Source organism: Neovison vison, chromosome 11, assembly GCF_020171115.1.
Source record: "Neovison vison isolate M4711 chromosome 11, ASM_NN_V1, whole genome shotgun sequence".
NCBI classification, from domain to species: domain Eukaryota; kingdom Metazoa; phylum Chordata; class Mammalia; order Carnivora; family Mustelidae; genus Neogale; species Neogale vison.
The window spans coordinates 2,102,792-2,126,593 of record NC_058101.1 but is presented as its reverse complement, the minus strand read 5'-3'; the positions used below and the strand labels follow the sequence as shown (position 1 = coordinate 2,126,593).

At 44.4% G+C, this 23,802-nt stretch overlaps 1 protein-coding gene across 2 annotated transcripts in view; it reads right to left on the bottom strand.

Annotated features, from left to right (window-relative positions):
- PRKG2 (protein kinase cGMP-dependent 2) overlaps positions 1 to 17,737 on the bottom strand; it is an 86,914-nt gene extending 69,177 nt beyond the window's left edge. For both annotated transcript variants that reach the window (XM_044224759.1, XM_044224760.1), the window contains exon 1: positions 17,277 to 17,737. In XM_044224759.1, coding sequence (XP_044080694.1) covers positions 17,277 to 17,737 — 461 coding nt within the window. The remainder of the gene's footprint in view (positions 1 to 17,276) is intronic.
- Positions 17,738 to 23,802: the final 6,065 nt, after the last annotated feature.

Here is a 23,802-nt window from a genome sequence, read left to right as displayed (position 1 = left end):
GGAAATACAGGTATTCTAAATCTGTATGCAATTAATTAGATAGCATCACAATACAAAAAACAAAATTGGCAAAAATAAAAGAATAAACTAATCCACAATTGTTTTGGGAGATTTTAATACATCCCTCTAAATAACCAACAGGACAAGAGACAAAAGTCAGTCAGAACATGGTTTTAAACAGGTGACTATGAAACTTAATTTCTTGACCTCACTGATATTTCACTTAGACGATTGCATTTGGGACATTGGGTGGCTCAGCTGGTTAAGGGTCCACTCTTGCTTTTGGCTCAGGTCATGATCTCAGGACTGTGAGACCAAGCCTGGCCTCAGGTTCTGCACTGGGCATGGAGCCTGCTTTAGATTCTCTCTCTCCCTCTCCCCCTCCCCAGCTTCCTCTCCAAAAATAAAGTCAATGATTGCATTCAACAAATTCAGAAGACACACTCTTCTCGATGCATGAAAACTTTAATGAATATTGACGATAAGGTAAACCCTAATGCACATCTCAGCAACAGAGTACGTTCTCTGAACAGCAGAATGAAGCTAGAAATCAGCAACAAAAAATAATCAAAAAATTCTCAAATGTTTGAGAATTGAGAAACACATTTTTTGAGCAATATATTTCTTTTCTTTTCTTTTTTTTTTTTTTTTGGAGAAAGAATGCGTGTCCATGATGTAATGGCCTTCCAATACATTTTTTTCATAACATTTAAGTTTTCCTTTTAAAAATGACTGTATGTTCGTTAGATGTTTAAGAGTTTTTCTAGCTCTGAAAATGGTGAATTTTAATTTGAATAGCTGGTTTTGCTTTTGTAGTAGCAATATATTTCTTTTTTTATTTTATTTTATTTTTTGTAAGAGATAGAGTGCATGCTTGAGCGGAGACACGGGGGAAGGTAGTGGGCAGAGGGAGAGGGAAAGAGAATCTCAAGCAGGTTCCACACTCAGCATAGAGTAGAACGCAAGGCTAGATCTCACGACCCTCGATCACAACCTGAGCTGAAACAAGAGTTAGACGTTTAACCAACTCAGCCACCCAGGTGCACCAAGTAATACATTTCTAAATCGCCCACCGATCAGTGATCAAATCATAAAGAAAATCAAAGAGTATTTTGAAATAAATGATAAAAGTGTGACATACCAAACCTTGTGAGATGTACATAAGTCATGCTAAGAAGGAAACTTACAGTATTAAATAGATTTATTAGGAAAGAAGAAAATAAAATCAAATAAATGTTAGAAAAAAAAAGCAGAGTGAGCTAAAATAAAAGGGGGGGAGAAGGAAATAAACAATAAAATGAAAGCAGAAAATAGTAAAATAGAACAAGAAAGTACAATGAAGAGAAACAACACAACCCTCAATGGTTTCTTTAGAAAGACACAAAACTGAGGAATTCTCAGCAAGGCAAGGAGACAGACAGAATAATTATCAATCTTAAAAATAAGGGATCCATCACTGCAGATATTACAGATATAAAAAGAAATGATTGGATATATAGTATAATCAACTTCTGAAAATTAAGTGAAATGAAAAACCTTGAGAAAAATATAATAAACCATGCATGACAAAAGAAGAAGCAAAAAAAGTGTTTAGCAATTAGAAAAATTGAACCAAAAATAAAAACGGTCTCACAAAAGGAATTCTAAATCCAACCACTAAGTTTTTCAGACACTGAAGGAAAAAATAACATTAATCTTACATCATCTTTTTCAGAAAATAAAAAAGAAGAATTCTTACCACCTTATTTTAGAGTAAGAGAATAGGCTGATAACAAAATTCACAGCACAAGAAAGAAAAATTAATGCGATTAATGACATAGAAAGAATAAAGATAAAAAAAAAAATTAGTAAAGGGGCGCCTGGGTGGCTCAGTGGCTTAAAGCCTCTGCCTTCGGCTCAGGTCATGATCCCAGGGTGCTGGGATCCAGCCCCGCATCAGGCTCTCTGCTCAGCAGGGGAGCCTGCTTCCCCTCTTTCTCTACCTGCCTCTCTGCCTACTGTGATCTCTGCCTGTCAAATAAATAAAAAAACTTTTAAAAAAATTAGTAAAATCTTATTGGATGCAGAAAAAGCATCTGATAAAATTAAACACCTGTATATTATTTCTAAATTTTAAAAAAGCTCTTAGCAAATTAGGAATAGAGTGGAATGGAATTTCATTAATCTGATTAAAGATTATGTATAGAACAAAACAAAAACAGAAAGCATTATATCACATGGTAAAACATTGAAAGCCTTCCTCTAGGTATCAGAAATGAGACATTTTAATTTGACCCAGAACCAGAAGTCTGAGCAAATGTAATAACGTGAGAAAAAAAAAAAAAGAAAGAAAAGAAACACACACACACAAAGAGAAAAAAAGAAAAAAATACCAAAGATGTAAATGTAGGATAAGAAGAAATAAACCTATCCTTCTTTCTAAAGACACGTTGTATAAGTAAAAGATTCAAAGGAATGTATAGGTGAACTATCAAAATTAACAAGTGATTCCAACAACTGGATACAAGGTCCCCAAACAAATTCAATTTTATTTCTATATCCCAGCATCAAATAATTAAAAATGAAAAATTTTAAATTACCTCACTTTAAAAAGATAACAAACATCAAATATACAGGATTATATCTAACAAAACTGTGTAAGACCTCTACAGAGAGAAGTACAGAATTTTAAGAGAAATGAAAGAAATGGAAACATACACCATAGTTGTGGATGAGAAGACTAAATATTTTAATGATGTCAGTGCTACTCAGATCAGGTTTGATGAAATCTCAGTCAAAATTCTGAAAAATTTTATGAAAATTAATAAACTGATTCTGAAATCCTTGGTCATCAAAGGCCCCAGAAAAGCCGTCGCAACAGGGGAGAGCAGTAACACAGTTGGGAGACTTAACGTGAAGGATGTCAACATTCACTAGACATCAGAGTAATTAAAAGAATAAACTCTCGGCACAAGAAGGAACAAGAAGGCCTTTGGAACACAGGAGAAAGTTCAAAACTCCACCTACAGGAACGAAGAGCCTTCACGTAGGGCCCTCGTGGTACCACAGAGCTTACGGGAAACGGGACATCAATGGAAAGTGCGCATTCCTAAACAGCTCACCCTCGTTAACGATCAAGGAAGAGATAACCAAAGCCGTAGCGATCAAGGAAGAGATAACCAAAGCCGTAGCCAGACACCACAATGCACCCAGCAGAACGGCTAGAACGGAAAACAAAAAACAAAAAACAAAAAACAACTGACAATGCCAAAGGCGCCGAGCAGGCAGAGGAACTTCACGCTTACAGGTTCCTGGACGGAGTCTGTGTTTGTTCAACTACTTTGGAAGATTACGTGGCAATCTGTATCCCATGTGAACTCAGAGAGAATACACTCCCCGCAACTGCTCTCCTGGGTACAGAACCGCCAGAACACACGCGTTCGACGGAGAGCGTCTGTGCAGACACTCGCGGATGCAGACAGATACAGAGGGAGAGGGACATGGAAACCGTTCGTGGCCGCCTTGCTCAGAACTGCTAAATCGATCAAATCCCGACGATAGCCGAGTTGACAAACTGTGGCATAACATCCAATCAACACTGTATAACGCTGATAATTAATAAGTCATTATTATCAATTAATAATTATTCCTGCCACACACAATAACATAAGTGACTCTCACTACGTAAAACAAACTAGTCTATAAACCCATTAAGATAAAATTCAGAAGCAAACTGGGGTGCTGGGTGGCTCAATTAAGCATGTGCCTTGGACTCAGGTCATGGTCTCGGGGTCCTGGGATCAGGCTCCACGTTGGGCTCCCTGCTCAAGGGGGAGCCTGCTTCTCCCTCTGCCTCTGCCCCTCGCCCCAACCATGCATGCTCTCCCGAAGAAGTAAATCAGATCTTCAAAGATAGGCACAAAGTAATCTGTGAAAACCCTAACTGACCCTGGCTACCTGTGAGGTGGATAACGGTAGAGGTTAGAAGAGAGAAAGGGGGACTGAGGAACAGGGAATGTGCTGCTGTCCGGTCTGTCTGGGTAACATGGGCTTGTTCCCTTTAGGATTTGTGTACTTCAGTGAAAAGGTAATCAAAAAAATAAAATGTGGGGGCGCCTGGGTGGCTCAGTGGGTTAAACCACTGCCTTCGACTCAGGCCATGATCTCAGAGTCCTGGGATCGAGCCCCGCATCGGACTCTTCTTCTCAGAGGAGCCTGCTTCCTCCTTTCTCTCTGCCTGCCTCTCTGCCTGCTTATTATGATCTCTCTGTCAAATAAATAAAATCTTTAAAACAAAACAAAAATAAAATTAAATTAAAATTAAAATGTGGAAAAAAAATGTGTAAACGAGTTTGGAGTCAGAAAATCCTTCGTTCGAATCTGTTCTGCCCCTTGCTCACGGTGCCCCCTTGGACACGTCACTGACCTTTCCGAATCCCAGACTCGGCTGCGAAGAAAGCGCAGGAATCCTTTCTGCTCACAGAGTATCACGCACGATAGTAAGATAATGACCGTCGGAGTGGTTGGCAATGGGGGTGGCCACGGCATGTGTTTTGGGGGTGGGAGAGTGATGGGAAACGTTCTAGAAACCGGGATACACAAGGAGGCGCTGCGAGACACTCAGCTCACTTCCAGGTTCCTCCCCCCAGGCTGGATCTCCGAATTCACACCCAGAACCTCCTATAATCCTTTCTCATCCTCTGCCTATGTAATCAACATTCTTGGAAGCAATAAATTTCTGTCCTTTAATTTGCTTCAGGAAGTTTAGTTGGTCAAAGTCCACCAACAGTTCCTGTTACGTTAGGGTCTCGCATCTTTTCTCCAGTTCTGACCTTAGAGGCCTGCGTTCTCACTGTTTGCTTCTCTTGGGCAACAGCATATCCCGCAACTTCTTTGCATAAGCTCAGGGCAAAGTAGGGGCCGGTGGCCAAGCCTGCTGCTTTCCTTCTTGTCTGCCAAGGGTTTCTTGTGAGCAGAGAGGCTGAGGCCACGCAGCTCGCACGGCGCGTCGTAGCTCAGTTACACACACAGAGAAAGCGTTCTGGAACGCACATTGCCAAGGGCACGGGATCTGGAGCCACAGTGCCAGGGTTGGAGTCCTAATTCTGCCCCTTATGAACCGTGGAACCCTGGGCAAGTCACTTAATCTCGAGTTTCCTCAGCTGTAAAATTACAATAAACACAGTCCACAGGTCATAGGACTTCTATGACAAGTTAATGAGTTCGCAGTATAAACCTCTAAGAACAGTGCCCTGCACGTGAAGCTATCCCCACCCAGGGGATAGCTGTAATTCTTAGAAGCAAGTTACCAGCAACTTTAAAACCTCAAACAGCCCTAAAAACTATACTTAAGACCTACCTTGATTTTATTGAGGGAGCCCCCCTCCCAATGGTGGTAAAACTTGACAATCCAGCCTCGCTGCCTGTTCAGCCTCCCGGTGCTCAGAGCACCCACGGGCCACTGAGCTGCTTACAAGTCCCCAAATGTGCCAGATGCCTTGTCTCTCTGCCGGCCATCCCTCCTTCAAAACCCAGCTTGGATTCATCTTTTCCATGGAGCCCTCCCTGATCCCACGAAGCAAAGTGTGCTCCCTCCTTCCTCTGCACACCTACCTCTTAGAATACAAACTGCACAAGACTGCAAACATGTTAGCTTCCCCAAGGAGACTGAGATCTCCAAATGCGTGGCTGTGCCTTCTTCATCCTCTTAGGAGCCAAATCCTACGGTGCACCTGGAGCCCAGAGGAACTCAAAAGATTAAGAATGCTAACGGACTACGAACGTTCCTACTCCTTCCCCAAGTTTACGGGTACAGAGACAAGAATGGAGATGAGAAGTGTTGCTATTTCGTAAACAAGCCACAGATGATAAGCAAAAGAAGCATCTCTTCCCTTCCTTCCCCCAAATATCCTTCGAGCAATAAACCAACAAGAAAAAAAAAAAAAACTAATAAAGGCACAAGTTTATGATTTGGAGAAACTAGCCTGAGAACGATGAGATCACTTTGTGCGTAATCAGAAAATGAGCATGACTTTCTCCTGTCCGCCCGCTCTCTCTACTGCCATGTAACTGAATACGGTTGTGATTTAATCACGTTTACTGCTCCTTCAAGCTGATGGCAAAAACCTCCGTCTCTCTTAAGTGTGTGCCCAGGAGCCTATCCCCAGGAGCATCCAAGAACAGAGTTTAATAATGAAACGTTAAAAACAACCAAAATTTACAAGGGAGTTAACCTGGCACACTCAATGATTGTCCTCAGTCTGCACGATCGTCCTAAGTCCGCGATGAGCCCTGCTCTTCAGTCGTCCAACTGAACGTCTCTGGAGTCGGCGGTAGGAAGCGTGTTCCTGTAACAGAACACTGGCTCCTAATCGTAGCTGCACATCATGAGCCTCTGGGGAGGCTGTATAAATCCTGGTGCCCAGGGTGCTCCCCCTGAACCAATTTAATAAGACCCCGGGCGGTTAAACCTCAAGGATCAGTATTTTTAAATCCTCCCCAGGTGATTACGATGCACGCTTGAGGCTATGAATTACGGCTGTAAACAAGAAAAGGCAAGCGAGCCTGAAGTTGTCCTTTTCCTCTTCATTCCCTCTGCACTGGAAACAAGACTCCACTGCAGGCTGGTGAAGCGATCAATCAATTACTATCAAGTAATTAACAGTGGCTGATTAATTAACGATAACAAATTAACATCTGTTGCAGGAGTTTTCCATATCTTATTCTCCTCTGCAATATTACAAATAAGCAGAAATAAGAAAATCATTACTGCTCTCTCCCTCTTCGCAGGAAACCATACAGAACCTGCAATGTGGGTCAGCCCATTGGGGCCAATGCTGTCAAGTCAGCCCCAGAACTCTGCAATTTTTTTTTTTTTAATTGTGGTGAAACACACATTTGCAAACTATACCATTTTAACCATTTTTCAGAATACAGTGTGGTCACATTAAGGATATCCTCATTGTTTTTCAACCATCTCCACCATTCAGCTGCAGAACCTTTTTCATCTTCCCAAACTAAAACTCGACCCATTACACAATAACTCCCATTCTCTGCTCCCAGCCCCTGGCAACCTCCAATTCTGCTTTATGTCTCTACAAATGTGATTAGGTATGCCATATAAGTGGACTAATACAGTATTTGTCCTTCTGGGTCCGACTTACTCACTTGGCATGATGTCCTCAAGGTTTGTTCACATTATAGCATGAAAAAAGGAAGGAGTTTATTTCCCTTCTTAAGGCTGAACAATATATCATTATATGTATACACTGTATTTCATTTACCCATTGATCCCATCGTCAGTGGACATCTGGGTTGTTTTCATGTCTGGGCTACGGTACCCAGCTCACAGCATGCTGCCACAGACACACGTCTACAAGCCTCTGGATTTTCACGTAAGGCGTTGAATCTCCAGCATGGCCGGCATTCTCACCCGGGGAATCTCACAACAGTAAAACAAAAGGGTCTGGTGTAGTGTCCCGAATTCTAAGATGGCTCCATGATCTCCAATCCCTGTGTCAAACTCTTGTATAATCCACAACCCTTGAGAGAAGTAGAACCTGTGATCTGCTCCTTGCCAACAGAATACGGCAACAGTGAAGGGAGGGTCACCCCATGTGTGTAATATAAGATTTCATCTTAATCAACTATAAAGAGATTCTCCAACTGGCCTTGAAGAAGTAAGCTGCCATGCTGGGAATGGGTCTGGGAGCAGGAACGCGGCTAGGAGCTCCGGGCAGCCACTAGGAGCCGAGAGCTGCCTCTGCTGACAGCCAGCAAGAAAACGGGGGACGTCAGTCCTACAACCACAAGCGACTGAATTCTGCCAACAATCATGGGAGCTTGGAGGACGGCTTCTTCCACTAGAAAGCTGGAGGAAGGGACACAGTCAGCTGATTCTCTGACAACAGTCAGAGTGAAACAGTCAAAAGTTTCACAGTGTGAAACCCTGAGCAGATGACATAATTGTTGTGCCTCAACTCCTGACCCACGGAAACTCTAGGTAACAAATACGTGTTGCTGAGCTGCAAGGTTCGTGTTGGCTCGTCACTCAGCAAGGGAAACTAGTACACCTGGTTTTCCCAGTGTTTCTGTTCCAAGAAATTTCAGGTGATATCTTTCTCGCCTTTTACCTCCCTCTCCCTCATCTGACCTGGAAAGAAGGGACTGGAAGCTACAGATCTTTCTTTCCCTCATATTTCCGAGAGCTTGATCTATCATCCCCAAAGGGGTGCTCAAACCCCTGTGGCTTGAAAGTTACCAGTTAAAATTAATGGACATAATAAACATACATTCCGGGAAGCATTAAGTGGACACTGAGAGTTCCCAACTGCTCACATTTTAGTCTGAATTATATACAAGACACCCTCTGGTCATTCCCGGCTGTACATCTCAAACAAAACAAACCAACAACAACAAAACAAAAAACTGACAAAAACCTGTTAAACAAGGCTGCACTAAAACACCTACGACTAACAAGTAATCTGAAGGAGAGTCAACATGGAGGGGAGGAGGTAAATTATTTTAAAAAGAGATTTTAAGAGAAGGAAACAGCTTTAATCAAAGAATAAATACAAGAAACATAAGAAACACAGCTTTCACAGACAAGGTACTTCTAGAAAGAGTCTAAAAACCGATGGGTGCCTGGGTGACTCAGTTGGTTGAGCATCTGCCTTCTGTCTCAGGGTCCTGGGATCGAGCCCTGAGTCAGGCTTTCTGCTCAGCAGGGAAACTGCTTCCTTCTCTCTCTCTCTCTCTGCCTGCCTCTCTTCCTACTTGTGATCTCTCTGTGTGTCAAGTAAATTTAAAATAATAAAATTTAAGAAAGAGTCTAAAAACCGAAAAACTTTGTCTTTGGCTTCCCTTTTTGAGAATTCCATTGCAATTTAAACCCTAGAAAAAGTCAGGGGACAGGAGCGGAGCTGCTCAGGCTTCCAGAGGGAAAAGGGAGGCTTCCCCGGAAGCAGACTGTGCTGCTTCTTAGGAGGCAAAGGTCAGTGGAGATGCTTCCCCTGATCCAACGAGCTCAATGAAAAAGGTCACTCTTTTCTGGACGGTACTGTTTCTATTATACTCTTTCCTATGAATCTAACAAGAAAATGGGCAGTGTCCAGAAAGACATGCAATGTCTGTAAGAAAAAACTGGGTCAGGACAGAGTAGCGCATTTCAGAAGACACTTAGAAGACGTAAGTGAGGCGGCTGGAGGCTCATCTCAAGCCTGCAGGACGGCGGTTCAAAGCCAGACCCTCTCAGTTCGTCTGCACGAACCTCTCCGCAGTCCGGCAGCCCCACAGACTGTGGTCAGCTCCGTAGAAGTGAGCATCGCAGCAAGTACAACAGAATGAGTATCGGCTTCAGGGAGGCTCCGAATTGGGGGCAGCTGTGTTGACATCCAGGGGGCATCACAAGGCTCATGGCACTGCACGGTGAGCCCGGGCCGCCGACTTCTGCCAGCCGAGCCTCGGACAGTAATACTTCGCCGGCAGGCGGCTGTGAACCTGCAGAGAGAATTCCAACCCGGGTCACACTGCAGAGTGCCTGGCCTGGAGCAGGTGCTTAAAACCGGCACTGGGGGCCGCTGGCCGAGGATGAAGGAGAATGAGGGGGAACCGAGGACAAGTACGTGATAGAAACAGGAGAGACAGGACAGACGTACAGAGAGGGGAAGCAAAAGAAGGAGAAAACGAAATTAAACATGAGCTTGGCTGAGTAAGAGGTTCTAGTTACTGAACTGAAGCCGTTGACCCGAAGGACGGAAGGAGACCTTGGCCACCACCCAGCCGCCAGCCACGGCTGCTGGCTCTCGTGGGGACCCGGGGGCAGGGAGACCGCCAGCGCGGGCGCCGCTCCGAGGCAGCTGGGCGCGCCCACCTGCGCCTGGACTCTGGACTGTTCGCAGCAGTGAGGCCTCGGGTGTCGAGTGTTTTCCGGGGCTTAATGACACATTTTCCCCAACACCTGGCAACTGGCAGGCCAGAAGATTTGAGGATAACGCGAGCAGGAGCAAAGGGCGGCACCAACGGAGCAGAAGACCATCTGAGACCCGAGAGGCCGCCCCGCTGCGGGTGCGCGGTGAGGGGGGGCCAGGGCCTTCGGCTGCTGGAGAGAAAGACGAGGGGTCACAGGCGGGAAGCGAGAGGCACGGGGGCCGGGAATCAGAACGTCTGCCTGAGCCTCCTTAAGGTCACCGAGATGTCCAGGTAGCCGCTTCCTAATTCTAGGAGGTTCCTCAACTTGTCTGTGCTCCTTACCTCTCCCCTACATTTTTTTTTTAAGCAGCACCACCTTTTCCACTCCTGCCCTGCACGCACACCTCCAGGGGGAGCCATTCCCACGGCCGGCTGTGCCTCCTGTAGGGGCTGCCCTCGGACACCGGGGTGGAGAGCTCGCACCTGGCATCAGGCAGACATCGACGTGAGTCCTGGTTCAGGAAACCACCGAGCCCACGACCTTGAGCAAATTCAGAAAACTCTTGAACTACCTGAGCTTCCACTTCTCTTTCTCTGGTGCCACGAAAAGCAACTCCCACCTCATCAGGCAAGTCTCCCGTCCCCACGATTAAGGAGCAGACCCCGGAAGTTAACCTGTAACGGTTTTCTCAGGCATTCCTGCGTAGCCCGGTCTGATCGGGGTGTCTCAGTGCACGCCACCGCTGCAAAACGTAACCCCTGTTCTCAAACGTTCTGAACACTCACGGCAGACACAGCAACCCTGCCTTCACCCGAAGCCTCTGGCTCTCAGATCACCGCACAACTGGACTTCGTCTTCTTTCTTTCCTTATAGAGAGTTTCGTTTTCTGCTTTTTGGAAGACGTAAGTGAAGACAATACAAATTTTTTAACTGCCCAACTGATTAGTAAAAGTCTGTACGTACACTCCTTCAAATCTTTAATAATCGATTACATGAAATCTGGGTATAGAACCTCTCAAGCAGCAACATCTAAGTCATGATTTCATGGAACTAAAAAAAAAAAAAAAAGTTTCTTTCTCTCCCATCCAGCACATGCTCCTCTACTGCAAACTGAGTGCAGAGCAGAACTTTCTGGAAGCATCATTTTCAGGGAGATATAGTAGCCGGGAGCTGTTTGGAATCATACAAAACCAAAGCACTAGAAACGCATCCATTTCTAATGACATATTTAATTTTTTACAAGGGTTCCCAACTAAAATGTAATTTTCATCTTGGAAAGGTGGTATATTGGAGTTGTTAGAACAGACTTGAGAGAGCAGAGTTTCTGGTGTTGAATCCTGGCTCTGATATTAAGAGCCGTGTAACCTTGGACAAGATACTTAATTTTGCATGCCTCAGTTTCCTCATCCGTAGAATGGGGGTGTAATAATACTATCTGTAGTATAGGTTTGTTGTGAGAATTAAATAATTCAGTATTTGTGAGGCATTCAGAATGGCGGCAGGCACATAGTTTGTGACATATAAATGCTATTATTATTACTACTACTGGTCATTCCATACAAACAGTTCGTCCAGTGAAGAAGCCACATTTCCATAACGCACACTCGAATGCTCGGCCCCTCTTCAGGAAGGAAACCCAGAGGATAACAACCACACTCCTTCTCGACCCCTTGATGTAGATCTTATTTCCATGGATGACTCACCAACATTTTCCACTTTTACCTATTCTGCTCCTGGGGTGGGAGTGACAAAGGAAACTAATTGTCCCTCCTAAAACTAGAGTCAACATCTGAAGTCAGATGGCAAGTCTTTGTTTTATCCTTCCTTTTCAGGGAAGAACAATAGTTTCAAATGATAGTTTTTGCGTTCCTAGTGAAAGGCAGTCATACTAGCAACTCTCCAGATGTCTCTGATTAATGCGCCTGTGTTCCGCCAGACACGCAGCATGAGCTTGTAATCTCGCTCTGCCGAGGCTGAAGTTGGCTAAACAATGTCTACATAAACGGAAAATTTAATTTCAGTGAAAGGTTTGACCTCTGCGTCCATGGTTGTCTTGGTGCTGAAGCCAGGTCAGACATGACCAGAAATGCTATCTGAGCGCTTCCTTGCCCTCCTCTGCCACTCAGTTCTCAGCCCTGAAGAGCGCTGTGCTCCTCTGGGAACCTGCTCATGCCCCTCCGTAGAAAGCGAAGTGCACTGTCCAGGAGCTCTAAGCCATTCCCTGTGTCACACAGGCCTGAGCCCTGAGGATCCAGCACTTGGTAAACACTGAGAGAGTGAGTAAGCTCTGCTCAGCTCTGCCTGGAAGGAGCCAGAAGCACCCATGCTCTTCCTATCCATCAATAAAGCAGGTGAAAAGGTGCCCACACTGTCTGATGTGAGGGCTTTGATTTTTGTGGGGAGTTCTAAGAAAATCAGGATTGTAGAGGAAACGAACTGCTTTCAAAGTCAAGAATCTTGGGTTCTAAACTTAGCCCTGCCACTGCCCATGACATACTCTGCAACTCCCCTGCCTGTCTCCCCTCTTCTGCAGTAAAGGTTCTTCCAGCTCTAAATCCCCGGCCATTTGCTAAAATAAATTTATGTCAGAAATCAGAGAACTTGATACACCGTAGTGCTCTGACTCATCATGATTTATGATACTTCAGTAAGGCTAAGTACCTGTAATAGAAGCGGGCTCTGTGCCCACATAGTTGTATGCCTCTGAAGATCAAAAATGGTCAGCGAATACAAGGCCAAGTTGCTACAAAAGGCCATGATGCGCCGCAGGTTCAGCGCCATTGAAGAGTGGCCCCACCTTGTGCTCTCCTCCGTCTGACAAGCACATTCTCCTTTGCTGTGGCTCTGTCCTGGAACCAAATACGAGTCCTATGTTGCCACACTTCTCTAGGTCATCATTCCCATCTCAGGAAACAGCAGTTCCAGTCAAAAACACACAATCAATTTCTAAAGAAGACTTGCAAATGGCGAACGGATGCAAGAGAAGATGTTCAATGTCTCCAATCATCAGAGAAATGCAAATCAAAACCACAACGCGGGATCATACCTTACAGGCGTCAGAACGCCTAGTATCCAAGAGACAGGAAATGAGGAATGTGGGCCAGGATGCGGAGAAAAAGGAACTCTCGTGCACTGTTGGTGGGAATGTAAGTTGGTGCAACCATTATGGAAAACAGTGTGGAGGTTCCTCAAATCATTAAAACAGAAACAGCGCACAATCCAGTAATCACACTCCTGGGTAGTTACCCAAAGAAAATGAAAACACTGATTTTAAGAGATACGTACATCCCCATGTTTACTGCAGCCTTATTTACAGCCAATGCACGGAAGCAACCCAAGTGTCCATCAACAGATGAATAGATCAAGAAGCTGTGGTATGTCTGTATGCAGCGGAATATTACTCAACCATACAAAGAATGAGATTTTGTCATTTGTGACAACATGGATGGAACTAGAGGGTATTGTGCTAAGTAAAATAAGTTAACAGAGAAAGACAAATACCCTATAATTCCACTTATATGCAGACTCTAAAAAACAAAGTAGAACAAACCAACAGAAACACACCCATAAGGACAAAGAACAAACTGGTAATTGCCAAAAAGGAGGACCATGGGGGCTGGATGAAGGGGGCTGTGGAGTGCAGGCTTCCAGTTCTGGAAACAGGAAGCCACAGGGATGAAAGGCACAGCACAGGGACATAGTCACTGGTACTGTAAAGTCCTATAGACCCAACAGATGGAACCTACACTTCAGGCGAGCACGGCATCCCTTAGAGTGTTCGAATCCCGACGCTGTACGCCTAAAACTAGCATAACATTGTGCGTCAGCTGTACTTCAGTTAAAGCCTAATACGTAATCCAGAACTGCAACATCCAATACAGTAACCACCAGACACGTGGCTATTCCATTTTAAAGTTCATTAAAACAGGGGTGCCCGGGCGGCTCAGTGGTTAAGACTCTGCCTTTGGCTCAGGTCATGATCGGGTCCTGGGTTCGAGGCCCACACGGGGCTCCCTGCTCCTTGGGAAGCTGCTTCTCCCTCTCCCACTCGCCCCACGTGTGATACTGCTCTTACTCTCTTGCTCTCTCTCTGCAAATAAATAAGTGAAATATTTTTAAAAAATAAAATAAAGTTAATTAAGATGAATACTCCATTCCTCTGTGGCACCAGCCATCGTTCCAGTGCTCACAGCCCCATTTTGCTCTTGGCTACCACACTGGGCAGCACCGATTATAGAACACATCTGCCAGGGCAGAGTGTCCTGTCGAACGGCACTGAGTTAAGAGTTTCCCAGCACCACTACAGTACATACGTTGTTCCAGAGAAACCAGGGCGGTCCCTCTATACAGTTTGAGGCCCCCCTTCAAGCCCCGCAGGAACACTTGATGGATACGGGACAGCAAAGCTGGCATGAGGGGGCTGTCTGGCCGTTAGTGAAGTTCACTTGCCGTTTACAATAACCTCGAGCACGGGGCCCCAGCAAGCTCACAGAGTACCGGGGATGGGGTTTACAGTTTCTCATGAATTACTGAATCTGAATCTTCAGGTCACAAACCTGTCGTCCCCCAATGTTCTTTCAGAGTTTCTGTTGGTACATCATCTATGCCTAGCGCTGCTGACGGCCAGAGGGCTGGGGATCTCCCCTCACGTTCCTGCTCACTGTCCAGTCCGGTACTCATCGGACACATTCTTGTTGACAAAAAGACTAAAAAGCCGTTCAATGGCTTTCTGACTCAGTGTGGAAGCAGGGACTCCAAAATGTTGTTGCCACTTATCAGTAGGAACAAATTCAGTCAAAAATTCAGCCAAGAAACTTTATAGAGCTCAACAAATAAGTCATGAGGACCTCAAAATAAATGAAGGAAACGTTGACAGATACGTTAAATTCTCTAATATCTTCAGTAACTTCCTGGAAAAGTAGCTAAGCCAGCGAGTGCGAGGTGCCCCCCTCTTTTCTAATGCTCTCACTCCTAGAAAATTGTTTCTCGCAAGATTTTTGGTAGACTCTATAAAAGATATATAATAATATCCAAAGTTTACTTGAGGCTTTTCTCTAAAACTAGAACTACTTGAAACTGGAAAATGATTTGTAATGCTGACTAACTTTTTAAAAACTGGAAAATTTAAAGTCTCTGACTTGATGATGTTAGTCATCTATATTTAGGCAGTTATTCCAAACTTAAGAAGAAAGACATCTGCAAGGGAGATTGCAAGACAACTTGAGGCAAAAACTGCTGCAAGGGAACCTAGGGCACAAACCAATCCATGAAAAAAGAATGGATGGTCCCCCAATTCTAATTATTGTTTTCAATTTAGAGCCACAATGTTTTATGGAAGTGTAGGAAGGAACATTAGGACAGGGATGATCTAGTTTGGTCTCTTTGGGACTTATTCATTAAAAAAACAAAAACAAAAACCAAAAAAAGCCATTAGCCTACTTCTTCATCATGGCCTCCACGTAGACTCGTACCCATGGCTTGCCTTTATGATGAAGGGAGTCATTTTTAGTCCTCATTCAAGAGCTCTAATGTTTTCCCTCCTGTGTCCCACTCACTATAGATAGGTGGTTTGGCTCAGAAACTGACTGCACCTAACTACTGATTTATTTTCCTGATTACAAAAGAGTTAATAAAAAAATACAAAGAAAGAAATTTTATACAAAGGAATATGTTTATCTTGAATGGTCCAGTTCCCTAACACCAGGAGTATGGTGTTCTGCCTCAAGATGGACAAGTCTTTGGAACAAAAGAATGAACATATCTTCTGCTCAAGAGAAATCTGGTAGAATATGTAGGGGCAGGTCAAAGAAGATGAATTGCTATTAAATTCTCTGATGCTTCTCTTAGATATATAAGAACATTCCTATTTGAAAGATTTTTGGTGGGACAAATAATATACTGTGCTTACATACATATAATAATATACTACGTAATATGTACTATTACTATATATGAAAGTATCTCTGTTATATCAAAAGAGAAGATTAGATGATTTCCAGCACAAATCCACAAATCCACACCATGAAAAGTAAATATTAGTTTTGCAAAGGGAGTAGATACGACCTTCCTAAACCAAATAATAATAAAAGTCTTGGCTTACAACAAACTCTTCATTTTTTCTTTAATAGCAAACTCTTCTGAACTCTAATATTAATCAGATTTCTTTCAGCCACAGAGTATTATGATTAATAACCCAGTGTGACTTGTTTCCTTAGCAAATATTTATTGATCACGCACTATGTGACTGTCAACAAATTGATGAATTAAACCTCCCTTTGTAATTCTGTTGTCAAAATTAATCATTTATTTGTTTAAGTCAGATGTTTTACGTTGATTTATATGACTTGTGTTTATGAATAAGTTAAAATTTGTTTTAAATTCACAAATCCTGCATTTTGTTCAAGGGTTCCAGGCTCAGCCAAGATGTTATCAAGGTGAAAGATCTAATTTCAACTAAAAATGTTCATTCACTTAAAAATAATGCAGAAAAGAGACCCTAACTTGGGTTGTTTCTAGTCGGTCTTCCCAGCTTGGGAAACCCAACCTTCGGTAGGAAATGAAATGCGCATGCGCGTACAGGAACGCAATCATCAATACTTACAATTCCTCGTAAACATCTTTATTTTCTAAATTCATGCTTTTGATTGTTCCCTCCACCTGAAATGCCCTTCCCACCCCATCCAGGCTTTTTTCCCTCCTTCAGACCTCAGGTAAAGGTCACCTCCTCAGCCAGGCCTCCAGGACAACCCCAGTTGTGCTGTTTCTTGCCCTTCTCTCCCCGGACTGCAGACAGCTGCACGATACCGATCCCGTTGGTCCCATCACACCGCGTATCCCGGTTAGTAATTACCCGCATCTGCTGGGCTTCGCGTAGACTGCGGCCTCCCCCCAGGAAGGCTCTGCGCCTGTCTGCGCGCTAGCACCCGCGGGGCGTCTCACACCGGCGGCCCGTGGTGCTCCGCCCGCGCCGTGGGGTGAGCACGAATTCGCCCCCCTCTGAGCATCCCGCTTCTTCCTCTCCCTGACGCTTGCCGTCGGTGCGGGCAGCAGGGTTGAGCACACCGACCATGCATGGTGATCCGTGCCCGCATCCAAGCCCACTCCTGCGGGCAGACCTCCTGGGGCGCCCTCCGCGCACAGCCCTCGGGGCGCTCAGGATGACCAACCGACGTGACCTTCGCGAGCTCAGCTCCCGGGTACACGCATCCCAAGGGCCGGCTGAGCGCCGCCCCCGTGGAAAGGGGAGCTCTGCTTTGAGGGGCCCTTCTCCAGGACCCACCCACGCTGGAGGTCCCCTGCGTCCACACCCGAGAGCGGTCGTGTCCCCTTTCCCCGAAGAGGCCGGAGGAGCCCCCCGCCCTGCCCAGCCGGAGCGCGCGCCCCTCACCTGGAGTCCTTCCTGACTCTCGCCTTCTCGAAGGAGAACTCCGGGGGCTTGTTGAGGTCGTAGGTCCTGCTCGTGGGCTCCGCAGACACCCCGGCCTTTGCCCCCCGCCTGCTGTGCAGGGAGACCAAGCCCGAGGCCTCGCGGTGGACGTCCAGCGGCGCCTTCCCGGGCGAGGCCTGCGGCGCGCCGCCGCCCTGCGAGCGCACCACGTCCTGCAGCTGGTTGAGCTGGACGCACTTGGCCTGCAGCTGCTCCGTGAGCTCCGCCACGGCCGCCGTCTGCTTGGCCAGCTGCTCCCGCAGCTCCTTCAGCTGGTCCTCGCGCGCCTGCACGTCCGCCTCCCTCCGCCGCAGCTCGCGCTCCAGCTCGGCCACCCTGGCCCGCAGCGCCTGCACCCCCGGGGGCCCCGCGCGGCCGTCGGGGTGCTTGGCGTGCTTGGGTTTCACCGACCCATTGCCCATCTTGCTCCAGGACCTGCGAGAAGGCAGAGAATCGGGGTGACCCAGTGCGGGAGGGACCCACGTCCCGGCCCGCCCGCCTCATCCCGACCTGGGTCATAAGCGCGAACCCCGCGGGTCAGCACTACTGACAGTGATGCCCCTGCTTCCAGGCGGCGAGCGGGGCCACTGATCTCCTTCACCTCCCGGTGAGCTGGCACTTGGCTTCGCTGCCCCTGTCCCTGTCACGATGGCACAGGTGTCACACCGAAGCACTGTGCGCCGGCGGCCCGAGCTCCCTGCGCTTCTCTCCGCTCATTCTCCCCAGACAGCCGTCGAGGGCCCCACAGCGAAACTGGACATCAGCGCGGCCAAGAGGCCACACGAAGGAGCCGCTACAGAAGCAGAGGCTCGGACTGGGCACCGCTCTCCCAGCTCCCTGTGCAGCCGCAGCAAGAAACTACTTCCTGATCTAGAAAACCGCGTCTGCCTTCCTCCTGCGGACCAGACTGAGCCGTGCTGCTGCCTTCTTAACACGTTCCTCCTGCTGCGTGCACCCCTGTGTTCTGTATTTCCCTGTTAAAAAGTTCTGGGCAACAGTTCCTAGAAAGTAAAACAGAGGGATAAGGAGTCGTTGACATCCTTTACGGAATATCCTAAAGCCAACATTTATCCCCAAACGATGATGTGCCATGCAAGGCTCCACTCCTTTCCAGTTCACAATATGTTCAATGTAGGCCCCAAAGTGCATCCCTAACCAGCAGATCTCAGGCGGGGGTAACATAAACGAGGATTATCAGGGTAGTTTTAATTCTGTCAGAATCCTTTCGTCGCTGCTCAAAGCTCTGTGTTTACTGTAACATTCCTGATAAATACAAATAACTGGCCCCACAAACTTGTGATTTCATTGATATTATTACTTAAGTGGGAGATAAATTAGGTATCAGGCTTACTGAATCAATTCAATGAAAATTTTTTAAAAATCGCCTGCAGATCTGAAGTGCATATGAGCAAAACCAGTAAGGAGAACTTGAAAAGGTGAGTTTGGAAAAATACTGCTTTGATTAATTCCCATTAGGGGTTAAGTCTTTTTAGGCTACCTATCTAAACATCATACTTCCACATGTGTACTTTTTGACAGCCATAGCTCAAGACGCATTATAACACTTGTAAACTAAGTTTAAATTCTCTCTCATGATATAACACCCGAAGATCTAGATGACACTTTGTAGTTATATAAGTCACACATTCTTGCCCCTCTCTCCCTCTAAATTTCAAACTCAAGGAGAAATGAAATGCTCAGACTGATTTCACTAGCTCCCCCAGAATAATCGTGACCTCTACAGCAATAAAGGCAAAGACGGACAGATGTAAAACAGCCTCTAAGCCTCAAGCAGATGCAATCAAATAGCCAATGCACATCGCCTGAGACAGACGGCACACACAGCAAATAAACGTACTTACAGAAGTAATCTTGTAATGCCCAGATATTCCTCATAGAATTCAGGTTCAGAGTAGGCATTAATAAACATTAGCCTCCTGAAAACTGCCTTGCTATGTTGCAAAGATGTGGCAGGTTTAACCTTTAAGTTTCTCTTGACTTGGCGGCATTTACTATTCTTACATATTAAGAATATATAAAAAGGTTGAGGAGACTAGAATTCAATGAAGTGGACACCCTTGTATCCAAATAATCAATTCAGAAGACATTAGACTGGGACCTAGGAATAAACCTGAATGGGATTCTGCATGGCAGGCGTGAGATGGGGCTCCCAGAGGTGTCTTAAATTAATGAGTGCACAAGTTCTTAACATCGAGCAGTAACCCATTTCCTAGACATGCTTTTTAGGTCCATGGACAAGCATTCCTAACCAAGGCAGGTTGGAGGAAGGGGCGGGTTGGAGGAAAAGGGATTGCCTTATAAAGAAAAGTGAGCATAAAAACTTTAAAATGTAACATTAAACTAACTTACTCTTTAATCATAGAACAACTGTTTACCAAGACCTAAGACAGTGCCATGTACTATATCAGGGGCATAACTCCATGGATTTGGAATCCAATTGGACAGAGAAAAGAGTTCCAACATTCTTAATATGAAAAGGCTTAGAAACATTTTTGCTCTATGTATGGTACTCAAAATACCCTATTCTAATCCAATAATTTTACAAGCTTGAAACACAATGAAACAGGTGTTAAGTTCTCCCAAAACACCAGTTCTTCCCCCCATTTTAATGCAGATGCTTTAGAAGCTGTGTAAATCCTTCAAGCCAAGAATTCTTAAGAGGGGTGAAATTAACTGATCTTTCAAGTAACAAATTTAAGATATGTAAGTCAGTTACTGAATGGCTCAATACTGAGTCTGATTTCTCAGTGAGCTCACTCATTTAAATTTTGTTGTCCCTTAAGCCAAGGCTTCAAGTGCCTGGCTTCACAAAATCTAATTAGATTCACTGTTTCCTATATCAGTCACTAAGATAGATAAGCTATTTCTCCAAAATGTATTGCTAACCACAAGGAGAACATATTGTTAGAAACACAGGATGTTGCCCCACCAAACTAGCAACTACAGGTTATTAGAGTCATTCTTAGAATCAGAGAGCAAGACTTGTTGTAATAAGAAATGAACTTGGAGATGAAGATGAGAATTTAAGGTGAGCAACAGAGTCAGGCCAGCCAGGGTTTGGAAGACAACCCGCCCTTTCCGGTTGTGTGACCTTCTACAAATGACTTAGAATCCTGTTTTCCAATCTAGGAAGCGGGTATAATTATATTCAGCTCATAAGGTCATTATGAAGATTATGTTTACAAGGTATCCTGTACGATGCTTGACACACAACAGGCACCAAGTAGCTCTTACAGTGCTGGAGACAGACACTGAGTGTCTCGGCGGGAGGGACTCCCAGAAGAGATCACTGGTGGTTGGGACAAAGTCTAGCATGTCGGGTGTCTTCCAGACAAGAGGTCTCTAAAGATGCCACTTATTCCCTGGGGGTGAGGGGAACCTTACTCTGCCTGGCTTATCTCTTCCATTAAAGAAAGAAATGACTCTGGAACAGCCTGGGCAACCTTCCCTGAGAAGGGACGCTCCACCTAAGAATTGAGACCGGAAAGCTTCATGAATGACCCAGCTCAGGATCTAGGACTGTAAGGACTCCACAAGCTTTGTCATTCCCTCACACTGCCTCTACCTGTTTGCACATATTCAGGGTAAGCCTTCAACCAAAGGGGCCCACCGAACTATCTGGGAGGACAATTAATTAAAAAAAAGAAAAGAAAAAAAAAAAGGCTCACCGTGAAGGTGGGATTCTTCTGTCTCCATAAACAGGCAAGAGGAATGGAATGAGTTATGGCATTGAGCAAGAAAAGAAGAAAATACATGCAATTTTAAATAATTATTACATTAATTTGATCACCACTTAGGAAATATCCCATACAAGAAGTACCGGAAAAGACACAGGAGAAGCCAAACTGCCCGTGAAGGCTCTTGCCTGTGGTCGAACACCTGGCAGCCAGTGTGGGGGCAGTTGGGTTTTGTTTTCTGTGTTTTCCTCCAGCCCTAAACTAGTTTGAAACCACAATCTTGGCTCTGATCTAGATGATATCTATTTCTCTCTCTCCCCATATGGAGTCTGACATAAATACATTTATCTGTAAATATGGGAGATGATATAGTGCTGACTAAGGTGACAGAGCCAGACTCTCAACCCAAGCAGTTTCCTTAGTATATATCTGTCCTTGGGCACAACGTTGGGCTTGGGTGTCAATAATAGAATAGATGGACAGACCCACGGACAGAGCCACGGGCAGATAAAAATCACTATGCACATCATGTAAAACTGTTAGAGGGTCAAATGAGATAAGCCATATTAAACATTATTACTATTACTGTTACCATTATTTAACATTATTAGTAGTACTGTTACCATTATTTACCCAACAAAATAACTCATCTTAGTAGAAAAATGTACTGATCAAAAAACATGCACTAAACGAACAGAATATTTTCAGAGAACAAAGTCAGTGGTGATACAAGCAGACTTCAAAACTTACTATTAAAAAAAAGACTTACTATAAAGCTGCAATAATCAAGACAGTGGTATTAGTGAAAGATAGACGAATAGATCAATGGTACATAATAGAGCTCAGAAATAGACTCACACAAATATAGTTAACTGACCTTTGACAAAGAAACAAAAACAGTTCAGTGGAGAAAGGATAGTTTTTTAACAAACTGGACACACACACATACACATGCTCATTAATCTAGATACAGATCTCATATCTTCACAAAAATTATCCTCAAGTGTATCAAAGACCTAAACATAAAACACAAAACTATAAAATTTCTAGTAAGACAACAGAGACAAAATTCTAAGTGATCTTGGGTTTGGTGATGACTTTTTAGATAAAACATCAAAAGCACAATCCATGAAAGGAAAAAAGTTGATAAGGTAGACTTCATTAACATTTAAAACATCTGCTCTGCAAAGACACCATTGACAGAATGCAACAACAAGCCACAGACTGGGAGACAGCACTTGCAAAGCACATATTTAATAAAGGACTAGTATCCAAAATATACAAAGAACACTTAACATTCAACAATAGGAAAACAAACAACCCAGTTAAAAAATGGGCAAAAATAAGGGGTGCACGTGTGGCTCAATCAGTTAAACATCTGACTTTAGCTCAGATCATGATCCCAGGGGGCTGGGATCGAGCCCCACCTCTGGGCTTTCTGCTCAGTGGGGAGTCCACTTCTCCCTCTCCCTCTCCCTGCCTCTACCTCCCTCTACCTGCCGCTCTGCCTGCTGTGCTCTCTCACTCTCTCTCAGTCAAATAAATTAATAAAATATTTTTTAAAATGGGCAAAAATCTAAACAGATATGTCACCACAGAAGATACACATGTGGAAAATAAGGATGTGAAAATATGCTCAACATTGTATGTCGTTAGAGAATCTCCAAATAAATCAGTCGTGAGATACCACCATATACCTATCAGAATGACCAAAATCCAAACACTGACAACACCAAATGCTGGAAAGAATGTGGAGCAGCAAGAACTCCCATTCATTGCTAATGGGAGTGTGAAGTGATACAGTCACTCTAGAAGACAGTTTGGGAGTCGCTTATAAAGCTACATAATTATATAATCCATTGGTCATGTTCCTTGGTATTAATTTGACTGATATGAACATGTACGTCCACACCAAAACCTGCACATGGATATCTGCAGTAGCTTTATTCATAACTGCCGCAACCTCAAAGCAATCGGGATGTCCTTCATTGGACAGACAGATAAACAAACTGCGGTAAACCTAGACAATGAAATATTATTCAGGGTTGAAAAGTTGTAACGATCGAGCCATGACAAGACATGGAGGCATTTTAAATACATATTGCTAAGTGAGAGAAGTCAGTCCGGAAAAATCTACGTACAGCATGATTCCAACTATTTGACGTGCAGGAAAAGACAAAATGTAGAACACTGAAAAGATCCGTGGTTGCAGAGACTTCAGGAGAGGGAAAGAGGAAAGAATAGGAGGAGCACCGGCAGGTTTCAGGGCCGTGAAATTACTGTGCGATGCTGTGACGGTGGATAGGCGTCTTGCACATGTGTCCAAACCCACAGAATGTACAATACAAAGAATGAGCCCTATTGTTAACTAGGTACTTGAGTTAATAATCATGGGCCAATCCTGGTTCATCAATTATAACAAATGTAACATTTATTATCATACTATATATAATATAATAATATATAATAATATATTTATAAATAATATATAATATACATAATAATTATATATTATTATACAATTGTATCAATGTATCACATTGATTCAAGATGTTAAGAATAGGGGATAGGAGGAGGGGGCAGGGGAGCATACGGAAACTCTCTGTAATTTTCGCTTAATTTTTCTATAAAATTGTTCTAAAAACTAAAGTCTATTAATTAAAAAAAAAAACACATATTAAAGAGTGAAGGCAAAAAAGCTGACAGCATATCCAGGAAACAGACAGATGCATGATGAGAGAAAGAGAGTGCCGAGCCACGAGAAGTCTAGGGCAGGAATAAGACGCGGA